Source organism: Rhinatrema bivittatum, chromosome 1, assembly GCF_901001135.1.
Source record: "Rhinatrema bivittatum chromosome 1, aRhiBiv1.1, whole genome shotgun sequence".
Classification (NCBI taxonomy): Eukaryota; Metazoa; Chordata; class Amphibia; order Gymnophiona; family Rhinatrematidae; genus Rhinatrema; species Rhinatrema bivittatum.
Window position 1 is genome coordinate 764,957,908 of NC_042615.1, and position 20,940 is coordinate 764,978,847.

General features: G+C 40.7%; 1 protein-coding gene across 4 annotated transcripts in view; it reads right to left on the reverse strand.

Annotated features, from left to right (window-relative positions):
- NEDD4L (NEDD4 like E3 ubiquitin protein ligase) overlaps positions 1-20,940 on the reverse strand; it is a 907,002-nt gene that overhangs the window by 367,205 nt on the left and 518,857 nt on the right. For all 4 annotated transcript variants that reach the window (XM_029579603.1, XM_029579595.1, XM_029579588.1 and 1 more), the window contains exon 5: positions 9,296-9,349. In XM_029579603.1, the coding sequence (XP_029435463.1) occupies positions 9,296-9,349 (54 nt within the window). The remainder of the gene's footprint in view (positions 1-9,295; positions 9,350-20,940) is intronic.

The following is a 20,940-nucleotide window of genomic DNA, read 5'->3' on the forward strand; positions in this document are numbered from 1 at the left end:
AGCACAGGTGCTGGTGCTGTAAAATGAAAAGCTTTTCTCTGTCCAGTTAAGAAGAAAAATAATATCGCCCAGTTAGGTTGTTCACATAGGTACCACTTTTACTGCTAACCACTTAAAAGGAAAGGGTCATTAATTTCTCTCTCTTTGCATATATGTTTGTGTTCATGTCTCTTTCTCTCTATATATGTATATATAACACACATACATATATCGTACTATGTACATAAATTTTATTTATAATAAAGCATCCTATTTTGAGAGAAAACTACAGAGCAGGAGTGAATAAACCAAAAGTATCTTAAAATGTCAGCTTATATGAAGCCATATAAGCTGTTTTAAAATAGGACTGAAATTAAGGGAATATTTCATTATAAAAAATATAAGCTTGAAAAGATAAAAACAAGCCAATGCTTTCCAACTATTTATTTTGTGTTTATATACCGCTTATCAGTAAATCTAAACGGTGTACAAATATAAAACATGCATATCAATCAAAACAAGACAATAACAATCATGATGTTCTACAAATATCACATATCAGTGACATTTTCAGTGCTTTTATGAATACTTCATAATCCCCCAAGAGACACATTTTTTCTGGTAGTGTATATAAATACAATAAAAATAAATTATTCCTATATAAGAACATAAGATATGCTACACTGGGTCAGGCAAGGGTCTATCAAGTCCAGTATCCTGTGTCCAACAGTGGCCAATCCAAGTCGCAAGTACCCAAACATACAGGGGTAGATTTTAAAAGATGCGCCAATGTTATAAAATCTGAAATCTGCGCACACTTGCGTGCCCTATTTTGTTTCGGTGCTTGCATGTGTGCGTGGGTGGTATGTAAGGGGATGATTTTCTTAGAAAGTGTGCAGCGACACAACCAGGACATACCCAGTTCCCTAAACACCTACCTAACCTTCCTCCCTTTCCCCTCTCCTCCCCGACCTCTAAACTCTACCCATCTTCCCTCATTTTTCTTGTTAAAGAACTTACTTGCTCCTTCAGAGTAGGAGTAAGTTCTGCGTGCCGGCCGGCTTCCGGCACACGCTTCCCCGGGGCAGCACAAAATGGCTCTGTCCCAGCTGTCCCCCCCTGAGATTTAGCTACTCCTGCTTAATTTTGTGTTATCCGCAAATTTAAGCACCTCGCTCGTCGTGCCCCTTTCCAGATCATTTATAAATATATTAAAAAGCACCGGTCCTAGTACAGATCCCGGAGGCTCTCCACTGTTTACCTTTTTCCACTGTGAAAACAGAATATTTAATTCTACTCTCTGTTTCATTTTTTAAGTAATTTGCAATCCACAAAAGGACATCGCCTGCTATCCCATGACTTTTTAGTTTTCTTAGAAGCCTCTCATGAGGGAGGTCTGTTGAACACCTTCTAAAATTCCAAATACACCACATCTACCAGTTCACGTTTATCCACATTTATTCACCCTTTCATAAAAATGTGGGAGATTTGTGAGGCAAGACTTCCCCCTTGGGTAAATCCAAGCTGGCCATGTTCTATTAAACCATGTTTATCTAAATGCTCTGTGATTTTATTCTTTATAACAGTTTTCACGATTTTTCCCGGCACTGAAGTCAGGCTCATCATTCTACAGTTTCTGGGATCTCCCCTGGAGCCCTTTTTAAATTTCAGGGTTACATTGGCCACCCTCCAATCTTCAGGTTCCATGGATGATTTTAATGATAGGTTACAAATTTTTACTAATAGGTTTGAAATTTCAGTTTTGAGTTCTTTCAGAACCCTGGGATGTATACCATCCAGTCCAGGCAATTTATTACTCTTTAGTTTGTCAATCTGGCCTGCTAAATCTTCCAGATTCACCATAATTTGGTTCAGTTCATCTGAATCCTCGCCCTTGAAAACTGTCACTGGAATAGGTATCTCCCCAACTTCCTCTTCAGTAAACACCAAAGCAAAGAATTCATTTAGTCTTTCCGCAATGGCCTTATCTTCCCTAAGTGCCCCTTTAACTCCTCACTCAGCTAATGGTCCAACCGACTCCCTCACAGGCTTTCTGCTTCGGATATATTTTTTAAAATTTTTTATTATGAGTGTTTGCATGTACAGTCATCTTTTCAAATTCTCTCTTAACCTTTCTTATGAATGAATGTCTTACATTTAACTTACCAATGCTTATGCTTTATCCTATTTTCCTCTGATGGATCCTTCTTCCAATTTTTGAATGAAGATCTTTTGGCTAAAATAGCTTCTTTCACCTCCCCTTTTAACCATGCCGGTAATCGTTTGGCTTTCCTTCCACCTTTCTTAATGTGTGAAATTAGTCTGGACTGCGCTTCTAAGATGGAATTTAACAATGTCCATGCCTGTTGCACAGTCTTTACCTTTGTATCTGCATCTTTCAGTTTTTCTTTTCAAACTATTTTCCTCATTTTGTCAAAGTTTCCCTTTTAAAAGTTTAGTGCTAGAGCCATGGATTTACTTACTGTCCCCCTTCCTGTCATTAATTCAAATTTGATTATGTTATTATTACTATTGCTACACCACTGTTACTTCTCTCACTAGATCCTGGTCTCCACGGAGAATTTATCTAACATTGCTCTAGCTCATGTTGGTTCCTGAACCAATTGCTCCATGAAACTACCATTTATTCCATCCAGGAACTTTATCTCCCTAGCATGTCCTGATTTATCCAGTCAATATTAGAGCAACTGAAACCTCCCATTATTACTGAACTACCAATTTGGTTAGCTTCCCCAATTTCTCTTAGCATCTCATTGTTCATCTCATCATTTTGGCTTAAGTAGACGGTAGCATACTCCTATCGCTATACTCTTCCTCAACACACAAGGGATTTCTACCCATAAAGATTTGATTGTGCATTTAGTCTCTTGCAGGATCTTTATCCTGTTGAACGCTATACCATTATGGACATAAAGCATCACCCCGCCAGCAAGTTGTTCCTTTCTATCACTGCGATATAATTTGTACCCTGGTATAGCACTATCCCATTGGTTATTCTCTTTCCACCAGGTCTCTGAGATGCTAATTAAGTCTATGTCATTATTCACTCTAACTCTCCCATCTTACTTTTTAAACTTCTGGCATTAGCATACAAACATGTTTTTTGTTTGCATTAATATTCAGATCTTCATTTGTCAGGGATCATTTTGAATCTTTTAGCTCAGGTGATTCTTTACTTATTGGCACATGAACTACTTTTCTTATTTTTGGAACCTCTCTGTTTGGATGCCCTAATTCTTCTTTAGTATCCTTCGAGGATACCTTCCTCCAAACCATAAACTGCTGAGCAACAGCTTTCCCTTTTGATTTAGTTTACAATTTGCTCTATCTCCTTTTTAAAGGTTAGCACCAGAAGCCTGGTTCCACCTTGGTTAAGGTGGAGCCCATCCCATTGGAAAAGACTCCCCTTTCCCCAAAAGGTTCCCCAGTTCCTTACAAAACTGAATCCCTCTTCCTTGTAGTTCATCTACGTATTGAGACTCTGGAGCTCTGCCTTTGACTGGGGACCTGCACGTGGAACAGGAAGCATTTCAAACAATGTGTCCCTGGAGGTTCTGTTTCTCAGCTTTCCACCTAAGGGTCTAATTTTGGCTTCCAGAACCTCCCTCCCACATGTTCCTATGTAGTTGGTGCCCATATGTACCACAACAGCCGGCTCCTCTTCAGCACTGTCTAAAATCCTATTTAGTTGATGCATGAGGTCGCCACCTTCACACCAGGTAGGCATGTTATGAGGCGATCCTCATGCCCACCAGCCACCCAGCTATCTACATTCCTAATAATTAAATCACCAACTATAACGGCCAACCTAACCCTTCCATCCTGAGCAGTAGCCTTGGGAAACATGTCCTCAGTACAAGAGGACAATGCATCACCTAAAGAGCAGGTCTTTGCTACAGGATCATTTCCTGCCACACTAAGTTGATGCTCTCTAATGTAAAAAATAATAAAAAAAAAAAACCCCTGCATCCTTTGCAAAACCAGATCCAAGAGCATTACAGCTAGCATTAGGGGAGAGTGGCTTCTTAAATCTTAGCAATGTGTTCATGCATTTGCAACCCCTGATGCTGTCACCAAAGGCACATAGAATTAAAATAGACCCTATCTACAGCCAGTTCTCCACAGACAGGTTTTTACTTCTAAGGTCCAGGGCTCCCTGTGGATGGACACATAGTTTCAAAGCCTTTTTGCATTAACCAGTGAACATAGCCCTTTTCCAATCCCTATCACAGCACTGTTGATCTCCACAGTCTATAGCAGCAATGGTCACACTAAGAGGCAATGTTATTTCAAAATTCTTTATTGATAGTTGATAAACTGAAAGAAGATTCTTTGCAGAAAAACTCACCACTCTTCTTTACTGATCAACAATCTTCACCAAAAAGCAAGAGAAAAGCTCAAAAGTTGTTTGATTTCCAAAACAAGCAGATCAAACACTTTTGGTGTCCCTTTTGCAAATCCTTTCAGGGAAGAAAGGGAAAATACTGCTTCCTCTCTAGGTCACTACTCTCTTTCCACACTTCACAGACTGAGCTCACACCGACTGCTTTCTCACTACTTTTCATTCTGGAATATTCTAGGGGGATGATCCACTGTGGCACCCCTCATGGGTGATGCTTTATTAAATGGTTCAGTCCACTACCTTGGCTCTTACCATAAGTATGAACTTTCTACCAGGCACACATTTCTTGGTAAGGAATCTAATGGGTCCTTACATAGATACAGCCATGTTTCTGGAAAATGAGAATAATTTGGAATCGGTGATGTCCCAGGAAAAAAAAAGCAAAAAGCAAAGAAAGAGAGATAGTTGAAAAGCCAAAACATGTAAAAATGTTGGTAACTGGTTAGCAAAACAATGCAGAGGGTGTGTACCTCAGATACGTTGATACAATCACGTCTCACGAGCAATAAGGAGATTGAGCAAGACTGGACTATGATGCAAAATTCCAAATGAATATGGTCAGCAATTGTTCTAGTTCTTATAGATACAGAGACTAATTTATAGCTACAAGAAATGATTTACACATTTCCTCTGCCTGCAGTTTGTGAGAACAAAGAAATTCCTTTAAATAAAATAAACAAACAGAAGGAGACTGCTATGCCAAAGCCAGGGGGCAGGTTCATAAGTACTTCAAGGTAGGTTGTCATATTTAGGGTGTGAAAGGCACATATCTGATTATGTGTTCTGGCTGTAATACCCAGCATCAATACATGGCTTGCACAAGCAGTTAAGGGAAAGGCATCCATGGTAAGTCTCTGTGCAGTCATGGTTCAGGCTACTTCCCCATGGATTGTCAAGTGTGGTCTCCGTGGCTACAGAATTATCTTTATGAAATACCGTAGGACACCAGCTTTAAAAGCGTGCACATCTCGCTTCTGGTTATTGGAATTCTCTTTGATAATAATTCCAATTTAGGTATGCATGTCCCAGCTGTATTCCTAAGAGCTTGTGCAAGTTTTGGTAAATTTATTTAGCTGTGCACTTGTTGGTAGGATAGCACCTGGATCTGCTCAACATTACTCTTATCTGGATGATCCCCAATTTCAGATATGGAGGGGCAAATGCACAGGAATGTGTCACCATTTGGGGGACTTTTAAGTGCCAGCTGAACAATTTAGTATTCTGCTGGTGCAAGGATAATACAGATCCCCTAACTATGAATGTATTCACCCAGCATGAAGTCATGCTTTCCCGCTAGGAACTTATTTTAATTGGAAGTGACATCAGAACCAACTTGGACAGTTAAATGGCACAAGTCTATGGGTTTCATTCAAGACTGTCTTGACTTTTGCAATGGGTGGTGGTGTTTGTATGTCACATGTTCATGACCACCGCAGGAATCCGTAGCAAATTTTGTTTTTTAGTTTTACTTAGATTGCACTCTGCAAGGTTCAGGTGGTTTGCTGAACACGCTGTCAAACTGTGATTTCTGATCTATTTTGTGATCTGCTTTGAGGGAAATGTTTTTACACATGTATGCGGAATATAAACGAAACAATCGAATCAAGTATTTCATTAGGTTAGTCAAGTAATTTCAAGAAGACTTGTTGATTCTGAAAAGAGTTTTTCCTGTAATCAATGACAGGATGACTCCATTTGTTTAACCAGGGGAGCACAAATTATTCCCCGACACAAACGAAAACAGTGGTTTAGAAATCTAATACTAAAGTGAAGAAACATGGCCTCTCCCTCTCCAGGATTATGAAAATATTATTTCTTTAGCTGCATCATATATATATATATTTATTTTTTTATATATATTATACACGCACAAACCCGCATGAATACATATTTAGGGCAGTGAACACAATTCAGATCATGACTACAAGACTGTAGTGAAGGCAATAATATATATGGCAAAAGCCAATGATATTGCTGATACTCTCTTCTGTTTTAAGCAGACTATTTTTAGGTTACTCACATCATGAGCAAGAGGAGGCAGTACCCAGTACCTGGGACATTCAGAGTCTTAAATAGGAAGCATGGTAGCTGATGAGGCCTTCATATCTGAGACAATATATGAGATGATTTTAGAGATATTATTCAAAACATTGCTACTTGCTGTACTCTCCCTCAACCTGGCAGAATCCTATTAGCTATATATTAGAGCAGAAAAGTCAGAGATGCCCACAGGAAGCATGGAAAGGCTACCTGGGCTGAGGGATACTACTAGGTAAACGGTAAAAAAAAAAAAGACCCATGGTATCATGGTATGCAGAAGTTATTTCATGGGATATGCCTTTTTAAGGTTGCCAGGTCAGTGACTTTGGTTTCGAAAAGAACATAAGAAATTGCCATGCTGGGTCAGACCAAGGGTCCATCAAGCCCAGCATCCTGTTTCCAACAGAGGTCAAACCAGGCCACAAGAAACTGGCAATTATCCAAACACTAAGAAGATCCCATGCTACTGATGCAATTAATAGCAGTGGCTTTCCCTAAGTAAATTCGATTAATAGCCTTTAATGGACTTCTCCTCCAAGAACTTATCTAAACCTTTTTTGAACCCAGCTACACTAACTGCACTAACCACATCCTCTGGCAACAAATTCCAGAGCTTTATTGTGCAGTGAGTGAAAAAGAATTTTCTCCGATTAGTCTTAAATGTGCTACTTGCTAACTTCATGGAATGCACCCTAGTCCTTCTATAATTCGAAAGTGTAAATAACCGATTCACATCTACTCGTTCAAGACCTCATGATCTTAAAGACCTCTATCATATCCCCCCCTCAGCCGCTCTTCTCCAAGATGAAGAGCCCTAAGCTCTTCAGCCTTTCCTCATAAGGGAGCTGTTCCATCCCCTTTATCATTTTGGTTGCCCTTCTCTGTACCTTCTCCATCGCAACTATATCTTTTTTCAGATGCGGTGACCAGAATTGTACACAGTATTCAAGGTGCGGTCTCACCATGGAGCGATATAGAGGCATTATGACATTTTCCGTTCTATTAACCATTCCCTTCCTAATAATTCCTATTATCATAGTGGATAATATTTTAAAATCGTCGGCTCAGTGTGCTGCAGCAGACAAAAAAGCAAACAGAATGTTAGGAATTATTAGGAAGGGAATGGTTAATAAAACGGAAAATGTCATTATGCCTCTATATCGCTCCATGGTGAGACCACATCTTGAATACCTCTCCATTGAATGTAGTTACATTTGGAGAGACCAACAGGCGAAAAGGGTGCGCATCAGAATACATGACAAAAAGAATCTGAGGTTCTCCTGTTAGAAATCTGCATAGATCTCAGGCGAGGTCATGCTCTCCTCATGTGCAGGTGACAGCCCTCTCACCCCTTGTTAGGCAATCTTCAATTGCATAGGCTGCTGCAGAACGTCTTAGCAGTGGCCTAATAAGTGGCAGTCTGGATCTCAATTGTTATGAGCAAGGACAGATCACCTCAACCTTGTGCCTGTCTCTAAGTTTGAATTGCTGTAGAATTTATATTTGCCCTCGAGTTGTACTTTTCATTTCATGAAATCAAGACAGTGTACACCTGTGGTGATCCTGCAACTGGCTGTTGCGAGCTAGTTCAAGCACAGTGGTTCATCTGTCCAATGTTCTGGGAGATAGATTAATGCTAGCTTACACATGGTACAGAATGTGCCGCTGAACTATGGCCTCAGCTTTAGGGAAGAAGAGTTCAACAAGTGAGAGATCACTGCCAGAGGCAGTGGTTAAGTCAGAGGACCCAACTAGGGAGATGATGTAGATAACCTATGGGATTAGCTATGTGTCAGGTTACATTATTTCAATGAAGTGTTGTTCAAGTTCACTCATGGTGGTGGTAGAGCAGGAGCTGCCCACTCACGTGCTGCTACAGCTGAGGTGGGCCCTCCCTGCACCACTAGAATGAATACATAAATTGGAGGGAGGTCTAAGCAGAACCAGCCTCTACAGCTGGGATGGAGCCTCTTTACACTTCTAACAAAATATCACCGCCATAAAATAGGCAGGCCGCCGGAGCAGTCCATGCTCCTCACTGGACAGGATGTGGCTCCTACCTTGAGGGATGGGTGGGGAGTGGCAGTAGCAGCAGCAGCAGCGATAAATTTATATATCTAATAATAGGTTTATATAACACACGGATGAACCCAGTTTGTTATTGTGAAAAGTAATAAAGATGTGATAAAGATCAAAGCTGTGGCCATGCTATTCTGCAAATGACAGTTTCCTCATTATTTTGGCGTGAGCCAAAATTCTTGGAAGTGGGGGCGGCCACAAAAGGAATAGGGGGCATAGTTGGTTCTACGGGGTTGGCTGGGCAGAACTGTACAGCAGGACAACACAAGCCAAGGGCTGAATATCTCCAGGTATTACACAACTCAAGAATTTACTACTACTATTTAACATTTCTATAGCGCTCCTCGACATCTGCAGCACTGTATAAACACGTGTAAGAGAAAGTCCCTGCTCAATCAAGACAAAAATACAGGTCAAGAGACTTATAAAGAAATACAATGGTTAAAATGAATGAGGCCAAAAGCAGACAATCAGGCTTAAGATTTAAATGCAGCCTCAAAAAGGTGGGGTTTTCGATGGGATTTAAACAAGGCGAGAGAGGGAGCATGACGCACCAGCTCAGGAAGTCTATTCCAAGCTCATGGTGCAGGCAGGTGGAAAGCAAGGAGTTGGGAATTGGCAATAGCGGAGAAGAGTATTTTCTAGAATTCATGCCATAATATATCAAAAACTACACTGAAAATGCTCATGCCAGGCTTCAAGAACTATGCCACTGCAGAATGCATTAAAAGGATAAACAAACTATGAACAAAGCAAAAGTATAAGTTCACTCACCAGTCTATTCTCATCAAATACTTCAAAAAGCAGCCTATGATTGGTAGGATCAACCTGTAAGAAACAAACACAGTTACTGCAAGTTAATCAACACTAGTATGGATTTAATAAATGCATTACCGGTATTTATCAGACTGCTAATTCAGTACATCAACAGGAAAATTAAAAAAAAAAAAGGCACACACAATAATGGCAAATCAAAGACAACAAAATCCCCCGATCTAGCAAAAGTCCTGTGATGGCTAAGAAAGAAGTTTCAGGTTAAGTATACATGTCAATATGGTTAGATGATGCAGGGTTTACATATAGATATAGCACCCTGGATAGGAAAATGTTTCAGCCTAGACCACACCTGAAAGCACTTCTATGCTGAATCAGCCCAATGAGTACATATTAGCTCTCAATATCTATAAAACAGAAATCATTGTTTTATCACGCTTCCCCGTTGAAAACACCCCCAACAATTTCTCTTTCAATACTCCATCACTATCTCCCAAATTGTATATAACTTGGTAGTCACCATTGACCCACCCCTCTCTATACCTGCGCGACCATACAAGAACCATTACCAACTCATCTTTTCACAAACTACGCCTACTACATCACCTCAAGCCCCTTCTTGAATACTCTGAATTCCAGTCTGTCTTTCAATCTTTATTATTCTCCGGTATAGACTACTGTTAACTCTCTCTTAAAAAGGCCTTCCATTATACTCTATATGTTCACTGCAGACTATACAAAACGTAGCAGCAAAACTTCCAAATAACACTCCCATCCATGAACATTATATTCCTGTCCTCAAAACATTGTACTGGCTCCCGATTTCATACCATATGCAATACAAACTCGCCATGATCATACACTCCCCCTGGATTTCCTTGGTACTTAAAATCCATACTCCCCCTCCCAGCCCCTCAGGTCGGCAAACCTAATATTATTAGACGTCCCTTCTAAGCTTACCCACCTTACCGAAACCAGACAGCATGCTTTCTTTTCTGCTGGTCCTCACCTATGGAACAGCCTACCAAAGGAAGTTAGATGCCTCCGAGAAAGAGTATTCTTTAAAAAAAGCACTAAAATCCTACCTCTTCAAAAAAGCATTTCCAAATGTAAGTGAGAATACATAATCCCCGGCGTCTCTCTTCTTCAGTAAGACTATTGTAACCCCTATTATCAGCCTATCAAACTCTTGATGGACTAAAGCCTAGGTCTTTTTTTTTTTTTTTTACTATGTCTGTTATCTGATGTGCAACGCGCTCCGCTTTATAGAATTATGTAATGTACTATTATTTATGTTCACAATGCAGCTCGCCCTAAACGTAGGAAGGGCGGGTAATAAATGCTTTAAAATAAATAACTATATAGCAGTGCTGCGAGCTATTATCCGAGAAAGCCAGGTCTGACTCCTGACGCCTGCTTCTGCTCCTCCAGTTAGACAAGGCTGTGCAGGCAGCATTCACAGACACTGAGAAGCAAGGAGGAGAAGGCATCCCCCCCCCCCCAGTCATCACACGACAGTGCCAGCTAGTGGTCAGACCCGGGGTACATGGGTGCCAGGTTCCGGAACAGTCTTCTCTTTGTGGCCCATACCCAAGGACTATTGCTGCCATAGCAGAACTATATGCAAGAATAAGGAGGTGGTGAATCCTCCGGGTAGCTGCAAATAAAGGGTTTATAGCACCAGCACGATATTGGAGGCTAGTTCTGAATGAACGGAAGCCCAGAGTATGAGGAGGAAAGGAGAGGCGTAACAGGAGATATCTGAAGACAGCAGGATGGAAGTCCTCACATGTGGGAATATCATCCAATGGAGCTCAGCGCAGACGATTTACTCAAAAACGCCTAGAAGCTTTGGGTATGCTTGATCGACCACATGCGGTAAAGACGCATGTGACTGTGTTGCACAGGGCCACCTCAGTTCTTCCGCTATTTACCTCAAAATGTGAAGAAACAACTTCAAAGGGAGGCAAGATGGGTTTTGTAAGGACTGGGAGCGAACCTCACGTACTGTGACCTTGGCGCCTGGAAAGGGTTTCCAGAGGTACCGGATGGGTGGAAGGGTTACCATTGGGGAGGGGGAGGGAGATGGGGAGAGGAAGGGATAGGAGCGAACTTTGGAAATCTAATTTTCACCAACCAGGGAGGGGAGGAGGGGATGAGGCTGACAACTGGACCCTGAGATTTTCAAGTGCTAAAGCTTACTAGGAGGGGACTGGGGAGTAGGGGACATGGCCTAACAGAGCCCTTTTGGTATATATTGGGTGGGCATCGGGTCGTCAGGACAAAACTACACTTTATTTTGTTGTTGTTTAGAATACAGCCACTTAACCCATTACATTTCTTTCTTTATAGCTGGCAATGCCTCAAGTTATCCAGCCAGATAACTTTAGGACTGCTCTGAGGCAGTCCAGCTAAATTAGCCAAATACAGCTAAGCTAGCTAGATAATTTTCCTCTGCCACAGAATGCTCCCCAAATGCCTTTTTTTTTTTAATCTGGCTAAATTTTAGACAGATAATGAGTTAGACAACAAGTTATCTGTCTAAAATGTAGCCAGATATGTACTCCTAATGTTTAAAAGTAAACATTTAGCTGGATAACTCACAAGTATTCTGACTAAATACTTTTGCATATTGGCTCTTTTGAGTTTGCACCAGGGGCACTTATTGAAGCCACTGGACTTCTTTGCCTTCTGGGACACTGACCATAAATAAGCAATGTAAAATCAAACTGCTCCATTTTAACCAAAAAACGGCCAATGCCATGATGGCTGCTGGTTTTCCCCGATGTTGGAACAACCATAAAAAAAAAAAAAAAAAAAAAAGAGAAAGAAAACTTGAAAGCGATTGTTAAAACCTACCTAATGAAGCTAAGAGGAATCACAAAGGCCCAAGGGAGAAACATGAATTTTGAGGAACTTTTCCTCATCAAGAGAAAAAAATCACGACTATAAGGCTCTGTGGAAAAACAAAGACGGAGGTGGCCCCGTGCAACCCAGAGATGCTGATCGTACAGCACATGCTCAATTGAACACGCCAAAAGCTTCTTGAAGTTTATGAGTACATCTTCTGCACTAGGCTCTTCACCCAAATGTAAAGGCTTAGCATCCTGCCTGTCCCCAGGGAAACGGTCAATTCAAAAGAGAAAACACAAACAAAATCCCTCTGCCCCCATGCTCACCATTTCCCTCCTATAGAAGAAAAGTATTTTCTATTCATCATTGATTTTTCAGCAGTTTTTTCACAGAAACCTCCCAGGTGTCAAGTTAGAGGAAAGGAGCTACGAGAAACAATTATAGGAAGACTATGATCCCCTCCCCTATTTTATTGTTAATGGTTGATTGCTATAGGATGTTTTAACATAAATTCTTTATGTGGTTAGGTTTCATATGTTATATTAGCCTTGATGTTTCTATATATATAGAATTTGTATATATTGATTTGGTTAATGTTTGTACACTGCTTGGAGATTCATTTTAAGCATGTAAAAAAATGTACTGTTTATGGTTTACCATGATGGTAAATTCCCCTACCATGTAATACTATAAGCAAACAAGACTGAAAGGGTGTACTCAAGAGTGCAGAAAAAAAGCAGTCTTTACATTCCATCTCTCAAATGCTCCACTCTTTCTCTCTCCCACCTACATCCCATTCCATTTCTCATATGCATGCTCCCAGCAGAGCCATTCCCTTATCAGAGCAGCCCCACCTCGTCCTCTCAACTCAGCCCTTCTCTCATCCCCCTCCCCAATCTCTCTCTCCTCAACCTCCTGATACCCCAAGCCTTAGTTACCCCCTATCTCTACCTCACAGTTCCCTTCCCATTCTGACTGCCACCAACTAAGTCAGCAAAATGAGCATGGTGCTGCATTGACCCGATCCGCTAGTCTGCAGCTCAGGCCTGTGTTTTGAACCGTGTGCAATGGAAAACCGTGTCGCCAATGGAAAACGCATATCTGTTGGGAGGGTGGGGATGTGCACGGACGTGCGTAAGCATGCTCCTGTTATCAGCTCCACCTGCTATTCCCTCTCTCTTTCAGGTTTACTTCTTCGTGCGTTCAAACAGTTTACGCATGTACATTTTTTCCTCAATGCAGTTTCATGCACATACTTTCCTGCCTGCAGAATTTTATGTGCATAAACTGACCGTGCATGTACAGATGAAAAATATCAGAGACATGCATCATTGCCAGGTGCGTAAGGTTTCAATCTATTTCACTGTAAAAAGAACCTGGTACTTTCCCCTTAATCTAGTCATTGGCATGAATTAGTGGGGCCAGTACCTCAATCGCAAATCAAAAAGGAGATGTGATAGCAGACAACCCTGCCCCGTACTGCAACCAATCTGAAAAAGATTGGACAGGAGACCATTAGTTAGGACATGAGCAGTGGAATGCACATACAAGGCCCATATTTACTCTAAAAACAGTGGATCCAATTTATAACAACGTAATGTCTCAAACAAGAAAGACCACTGAAGCCTGAAAAGGCCTTTTCAGCATCCAATGACAGCAGAATATCCTGAATCCCTTGGCACTGTGCCATTGAGATAATGTGAAAGGACTTTCTGGTATTAGCCATAGACATGCGACCCTTGATGAATCCTGTTTGATCTAGGTATACCAATTGAGGCATGAGATTCTCCAATCTCAACTACAATATCTTAGCCATGACCTTGAGGCCAGCATTTAGGAGAGATATGGGATGACAGGAACCAGATTGATTTCTTCTCACCCTTTCTTGTGGATCAAAACTATGGTGGCATCCATGAGGTAGTGTAAACATTGCAGATTGTCTCAAAGGTGCTCAAACGCACCAGCCATCAAGACAGCCACATCAGGGAAGAATGTTTTGTAAAAATCAAGATGTAAACCATCAGATCCCGGACATTTACCCATAACGAGCGCAACTTCATCACTTTCTCGAGTTCCTACATTGTTATGCAAGCCCAGAGCCAAGTATTTTGCTCAGGGGTAACTTTTGGCAATCGCACATTATACAAGTAGTCCAGAAGATTAACTTGGGAACCACAGTCCACTGTCTTATACAACCCCTCATAAAACCGGAAGGTATTTATAGTTTTGAGGCTACCTGACACCCGACCATCAGCAGTTCATAGAACACGTTTTCTTTTTAAGCAGTCCAGCAAGCAACTTGCCTACTTTGTTGCCATGTTCATAAAATTTCTGTCTCGTATAGTGCATCGATTTCTCAATATGACCAGTTTGCAAAAGTTCTAAGTCGCGCCTCCACATTACTAATGGTCTCCATACTTTTTTGGAACCTCTCTACTTATGTAATCTCACCAATCGCAAAATAGTTCAGTTGATTTTAAAGCTTGCCCATTTCACAAGTAGACAAATAAGAAATGTATTAACTAGCATAAGGAGCAAAGCATAATGCACACAATACTTTGGGGGGGGGGAGGGGGGAGACACCAAAGTGATTCCTTCCTCGTGACTTCTACATCTCCAAGGATACTGGATGATGAGTAAGAGTAGAAAGCAGTGGTGTGTCTGACATTCGCCAGTGGGAATTGTCTTTCCACTTGGCTCAGAGATCTTTGAGAGTTGCCTCTTCAAGTAAAGAGCTGCCTGCCTGTCTCCTGTTCTAGGAAGGTGACTGGGGACTAAGGTTTAAATGTCTATGCCTTGGGAAATTTTGTCTTGGGTCCAAGAGTGGATTCCTGAGATATCCCGAAGATCCAAGGAAGGTGAGGAGAATCAAGCTCATACTCCTGTCTGAGAGGGGGTTTTTCTCAGGGTGCTGGAGAGAAAGAATTAATTCGTGGGGAGGCAGAGGGAAGAGTGCCTTACAAGGAGAAGGTTCCACAGAACTGCTGTCTAAAGAAGAATATCAGTGTAGGAGTTCCTGAAGTGTATCAGCAGGAGTTCCTATGGTCTACTGAGGTGGTATCTGAATCCATGTACCATTGGGGAAGTGCCCAAAGAGGTTCTCTTGTGAAGAGTACCTACTGACATGGTGTGCAGACTGACCAGTGACCTGGCCTTTTTCTTCTGGACTTTATTTTCTGCATTGATGTGTACACTTGCAATCAAGTATCAAGTAAAAGGCAGTGTGTGTGCCTGTATGCTTTTTGCTGGACTACTGCAGAAGACCTCTAGAAAAATTAATGACCTTGAAAGATCTTCCCACTTCCTCTCCCCTTGTCAGGAGAAAAACCCAGGAGCATGCACCAGAATGTGGCCCCAGCACTCCCCAGCGAGCTGGCAGGACACTTAACATAAAAGGAATGTTTCTTGGCTTGACTTCAGTCTGAAGAATACTCATGCCCAGAATGTCATTAATTCAGCACAAACCCATGTCACCATATTACAATCCTGGTTGTCTACTTATCTCTAGTTATACTGTAAAAGCAGCACAGTAACAAAACGTGTTAGACTGAGAGACTTAGACTTAGTTAAAAAGCAAGCCTGCACTCAAACACCATTTTGAAATGGAGTCATTTTATAATCTTATTCAAAACAGCTCTCTCTCTCTAAATGGACCCAGCTGGGACCAGAGGAGAAGATAACAGGAAACAGACTATTTTTCCAGAAGGTTCAATCATCTCAGTTTGGTTAGAATCCAGTTTTGTGTTAACCACTCTTCCCCATCTCCTCCTCCTCAACCCCCTCCCCCAATATCGCAAATAACCAAAAGGCCAAAAAGAGAACATCCTCCGATCATGCCCCATACCTTATGCTTGATCTTAGCCAGAAGGCCAAGAAGCAATCAGGAAACGGATGCATTAATAAAGGATCAACAAAAAACAAAACAGCTTTCTAATTAATCAAAACAAGGCAATATTCATTCTAAATTCAGGAAGATCACAATTCCTGTGTTAAAGTGATGATTTGAAGGAGCAGAACATGTAATAATTTCAACTTTCATGAGCCCCTGAAGAGTATAGCATAGCTCAGGAAGAAATGTTGCTATATTTCACCACATACTAAAAATTATTTTGGCTTGCAAATAAGCAATTTGTTTGTTTTAGAAGTATTAATGATAGTTTATGTTTCTCTAATTAGATTTCTTCCAACTGTTTCTTTGTTTAATGTATGCTTCTGGACCAGTCTGTTTTGCGGCTCAGTGTTTAGAATTTAAATGTCCTTCTCTTCTCATAGGAATTCCAGAATGAATCCTAACTACCTCTAGTATTTAATCAAAGAAATGCTTTCCGTTCAGAGCATGAATTAACTGTGATCAAACTACACTTACTTTCCATTTGCAAAGAGTTATTATTTATTACCTAACTGAACTGATAAGGAGAGGGTTAATAGTAATGTTCTTGACCTCGCCATCATAGAAGCCCTCAAACCATGCTAACCATTCTTTCTCACTTCTATTGTTTCTTTAAACATTAAGGATGCAGAAGAATGATTCTTTTGCAGGGCTCTGTTCTGCTAGCCGGCCAGGGATGGGGATGCTGTGGAGGTAGTAACCATAGCCCGTGGAAGCAAGGAGTATCCACCAATCCATGACGACAGTATCTACCAGGCATGCTCAGAATGAACCCGTACCACATTCTAGAGGAAGCTGCAGTCTGAGGCTGGGGACTAGTGCTGTAAAGGCAGGGTAACAATGGTAGGGGTTTAAAAATTATGGAAGGTGGGGGTAGATGAAACAAAGTCTCTTGGCACCATAACCCCAATCGAGGCCAGTTCCAACTGAACTGGAAGCCCAATGAGTGCAGAAAAAAATTGCTAGAGCAGCATCAAAAAACCTACAGAAATTATTTTGCTTTGATTTAATACAGTAGTGTTCTAACTGCTTTCAAAACACTTCTATGACACTTCTCCTTTAAGAATAAATATAAAATTTCATAACAGTGAATGCAACATGCCAGAAATGCATGTACAAGTACAGAATGGTTTGCAAATATCAAGTCATAATATTGGAATGGAAAAAGCTGGAGCTTGTCGCACTCAGTTTAATGTCAAGGCAATTCCTAAGGCTTCAGCATTACTCAGAGTAAACAGGTTCAATACAATTTTTTTCTTGCCAAAGTATACTATATAGTGTCCAAACAGTTTACACAGCAAACTAAAAGCTGATTCTAGAGATTAATCTCATGTAAAACATATTATTAATTTTGTAATGAGAAAAACTAAATAGATATACATTAAAGTATGTACTGTATAATCTCTCAAATTCATTGTATAATAGTTTAAAGTTTACAAGACCTTAATACTATGCACAGGCGTAGGAAACTATACTATATAAAAACTGAATGCAAGTCGCAGAGAGATCCAGTTTGCATTGCTGACTTCAGGAAGACCAGGATTGGGGGGCGGGGGGGGAGAGAGAATTTACAGCACACAAAACTGCCCAAAATAGAATTTGATGTATATAAGTTGGAAATACCAAGTGCAGCAGATAAGCAATACAGAAGCACAGAGCAGTGCCACTTGTCAATTCCTACTGGAATAATTTAAAAAGTTGTAAATTATGTTGTCATATATTCCATTATCTAAAAATGTTTTTTCTATCCTTGTTCATGTATACCATCCATCTCTTTTCAACTTTCATCTCGTCTTTCCCCAACTCATTTTCTTGGATCTACCATCTTTCCTTCATCTTTCTCCTACATGTAGCTTTGTCATTCAACTCATAGCAACACAGTATGTGATGGCAGAACAAAAACTAACTTCCCCATCCAGTCTGCTCAGCTATTCCTGTCCACACCTCAAGGATAACTTTAAGATCTCTCTCCTTATCCAGTCCAGGTTTTGTCGTCTTCCTCATTTATACTCAATCGCCCTGGGCAAATGAACATACAAGATCCCCCACTTAGGTCATAACCCAGCACCCCTCCCTTCCTCCTATGCCTATCTACAAAGTTTTGTAATAATCTAATAGCTGAAGAGGAAAAACTCATAATAAAAACCTTTTAAAACATATCCGAAGCAGGAAAACTGCGAGGGAGTTGATTGGACCGTTAGATGAGGGAGGGGCTAAAGGGGCACTTAAGGAAGATAAGGCCATTGAGAAAAGACTAAATGAATTCTTTGCTCCAGTGTTTATTGAGGAGGATGTTGGGGAAATACCCGTTCCAGAGACTGTTTGCAAAGGTGACGATTCAGATGAACGGACCTATATCATGGTAAACCTGGAAGAAGAAGTAGGCCAGACTGACAAACTGAAGAGTAACAAATCACCTGGACCAGATGGTATACATCATAAGGTTCTGACCGAGCTCCAAAATAAAATTTCAGACCTATTACAAGTAATTTGTAACCTATCATTGAAATCATCCCTCGTAGCTGATGACTGGAAGGTGGCCAGTGTAACCCTGTTATGTAAAAAGGGCTCCAGGGTTGATCCAGGAAATTATAGACTGGTGAGCCTGACTTCAATGTAGGGAAAAATCGTGGAAACTATTATAAAGAATAAAAACACAGAACATATAGGGCCTGATTTACCCCAGGATTCATCATTCCACTATAATTATGAATCACAAAAAAAAGGGGCGGGGGGGCAATAATGTGCAGCCAGCCACATCGTAGTGGTGTGTTTAGCCACGCCACACATTATCGCCCCCATAGCACCACTGGACAAGGTGGTATTTCCAGCGCTACTACCGGCGATAACGTCAAAAACATTATCGCCCACAACGCTACCAAAATCAAAATTTTTCTAACCCTGCCCAAACCCCATCCTAACCCCTCCCCTTTCCCTAATTTACCTGTTTAAGTTACGATGCGGCAATTATGTGCATTAGGGTATCGCGTGCAATAATCCCATAATGCATGCAATAAGGCCACGTCACGTTTTGATGAATGACCCCCTTTAGTAAGGCTTTTCTCCCATTCTGTGTCTATAGGAAAATGAGTCCCATAGACTAGAAATGGTCTAATGGGACACAGCCAGCAAGGATTTACCCAAGGGAAGTCTTGCCTCACAAATCCGTTACATTTTTTTTGAAGGGGCGAATAAGCATTCAACAAAGTCCCTCATGAGAAGCTTCTAAGAAAAATAGAGAGTCATAGAGATGTGCTTTTATGGGTTGCACCTGGTTAAAAGACAGGAATCAGTGAGTAGGATTAAATGTTCAGTTTTCACAATGGAAAAAGGTAAACAGTGGAGTGCCTCAGGGATCTGTACTTGGACCGGTGCTTTTTAATAAATTTATAAATGATCTGGAAAGGGTTATGAAGAGTGAGGTAATCAAATTTGCAGAGGACACAAAATTAGAGTAGTTAAATTACAAGCAGATTGTGATAAATTACAGGAGGACCTTGTGAGACTAGAAGACTGAACATTCAAATGACAGATGTAATTTAATGTGGACAAGTGCAAGGTGATGCATACAGGGAAAAATAACCCTTTCTGTAGTTACACGATGTTAGGTTCCATAATAGGAGCTACCACCCAGGAAAGAGATCTAGGTGTCATGGTGGATAATACATTGAAATCATTGGCTCAGTGTGCTGCAGCAGTCAAAAAGCAAATAAAATGTTAGGAATTATTAGGAAGGGAATGGTGAATAAAACGGAAAATGTCATAATGCCTCTGTATCGCTCCATGGTGAGACCGCACCTTGAATACTGTGTACAATTCGGTCGCCACATCTTAAAAATATAGTTGTGATGGAGAAGGTACAGAGAAGGGAAACCAAAATGATAAGGGGAATGGAACAGCTCCCCTATGAGGAAAGACTAAAGAGGTTAGGACTGTTCAGCTTGGAGAAGAGATGGCTGAGGGGGGATATGATAGAAGTGTTTAAAATCATGAGAGGTCTAGAACAGGTAAATGTGAATCAGTTATTTACTCTTTCAGATAATAGAAGGACTAAGGGACACTCTAATCGGAGAAAGTTCTTTTTCACTCAACACACAATTAAACTCTATAATTTGTTGCCAGGGAATGTGGTTAGTGTAGTTAGTGTAGTTGGGTTTAAAAAAAGGATTGGATAAGTTCTTGGAGAAGTCCATTACCTGCTATTAATCAAGTTGACTTAAAAAATAGCCACTGCTATTACTAGCATCAGTTTGCATGGGATAGACTTAGTTTTTGGGTACTTGCCAGGTACTTATAAGCCTAGCTTGGCCACTCTTGGAAATAGGATGCTGGGATTGATAAACCCTTGGTCTGACCCAGTATGGCATATTCTTATGTTCTTATGAATTATTAGGAAAGAAATGGCAAATAAAATGGTGGAAGACATAACGTCTCTGTATCGCTCCTTGAATACTGTGTGTAATACTGGTTGTCGCATCTCAAAAAAGATATAGTTGCAATGGAGAAAATACAGAAAAGGGAAACCAAAATGATAAAGGGCATGGAACGGTTCCCCTATGAGGAAAGGCAAAATAAGTTAGGGCTGTTCAGCTTGGAGAAGCGATGGCTTGGGGGGGGGGGGGGATATGCTAGAGGTCTTATGAAAGGACTTGAACGGGTAAATGTGAAACGGGTAAATGTGAATCGGTTATTTACTCTTTCAGATAATAGAAAGACTATTAGCAAAGAAAGAAGAAAGAAAGAAGTTAGCAAGTAGCACATTTAAAACAAATCTGAGAAAATTATTTTTCACTCAATGCACAATTAAGCTCTGGAATTCATTGCCAGAGGATTTGGTTAAGACAGTTAATTTAGATGGGTTTAAAAAAGTTTTGAATAAGTTCCTGGAGGAGAAGTCCATAAC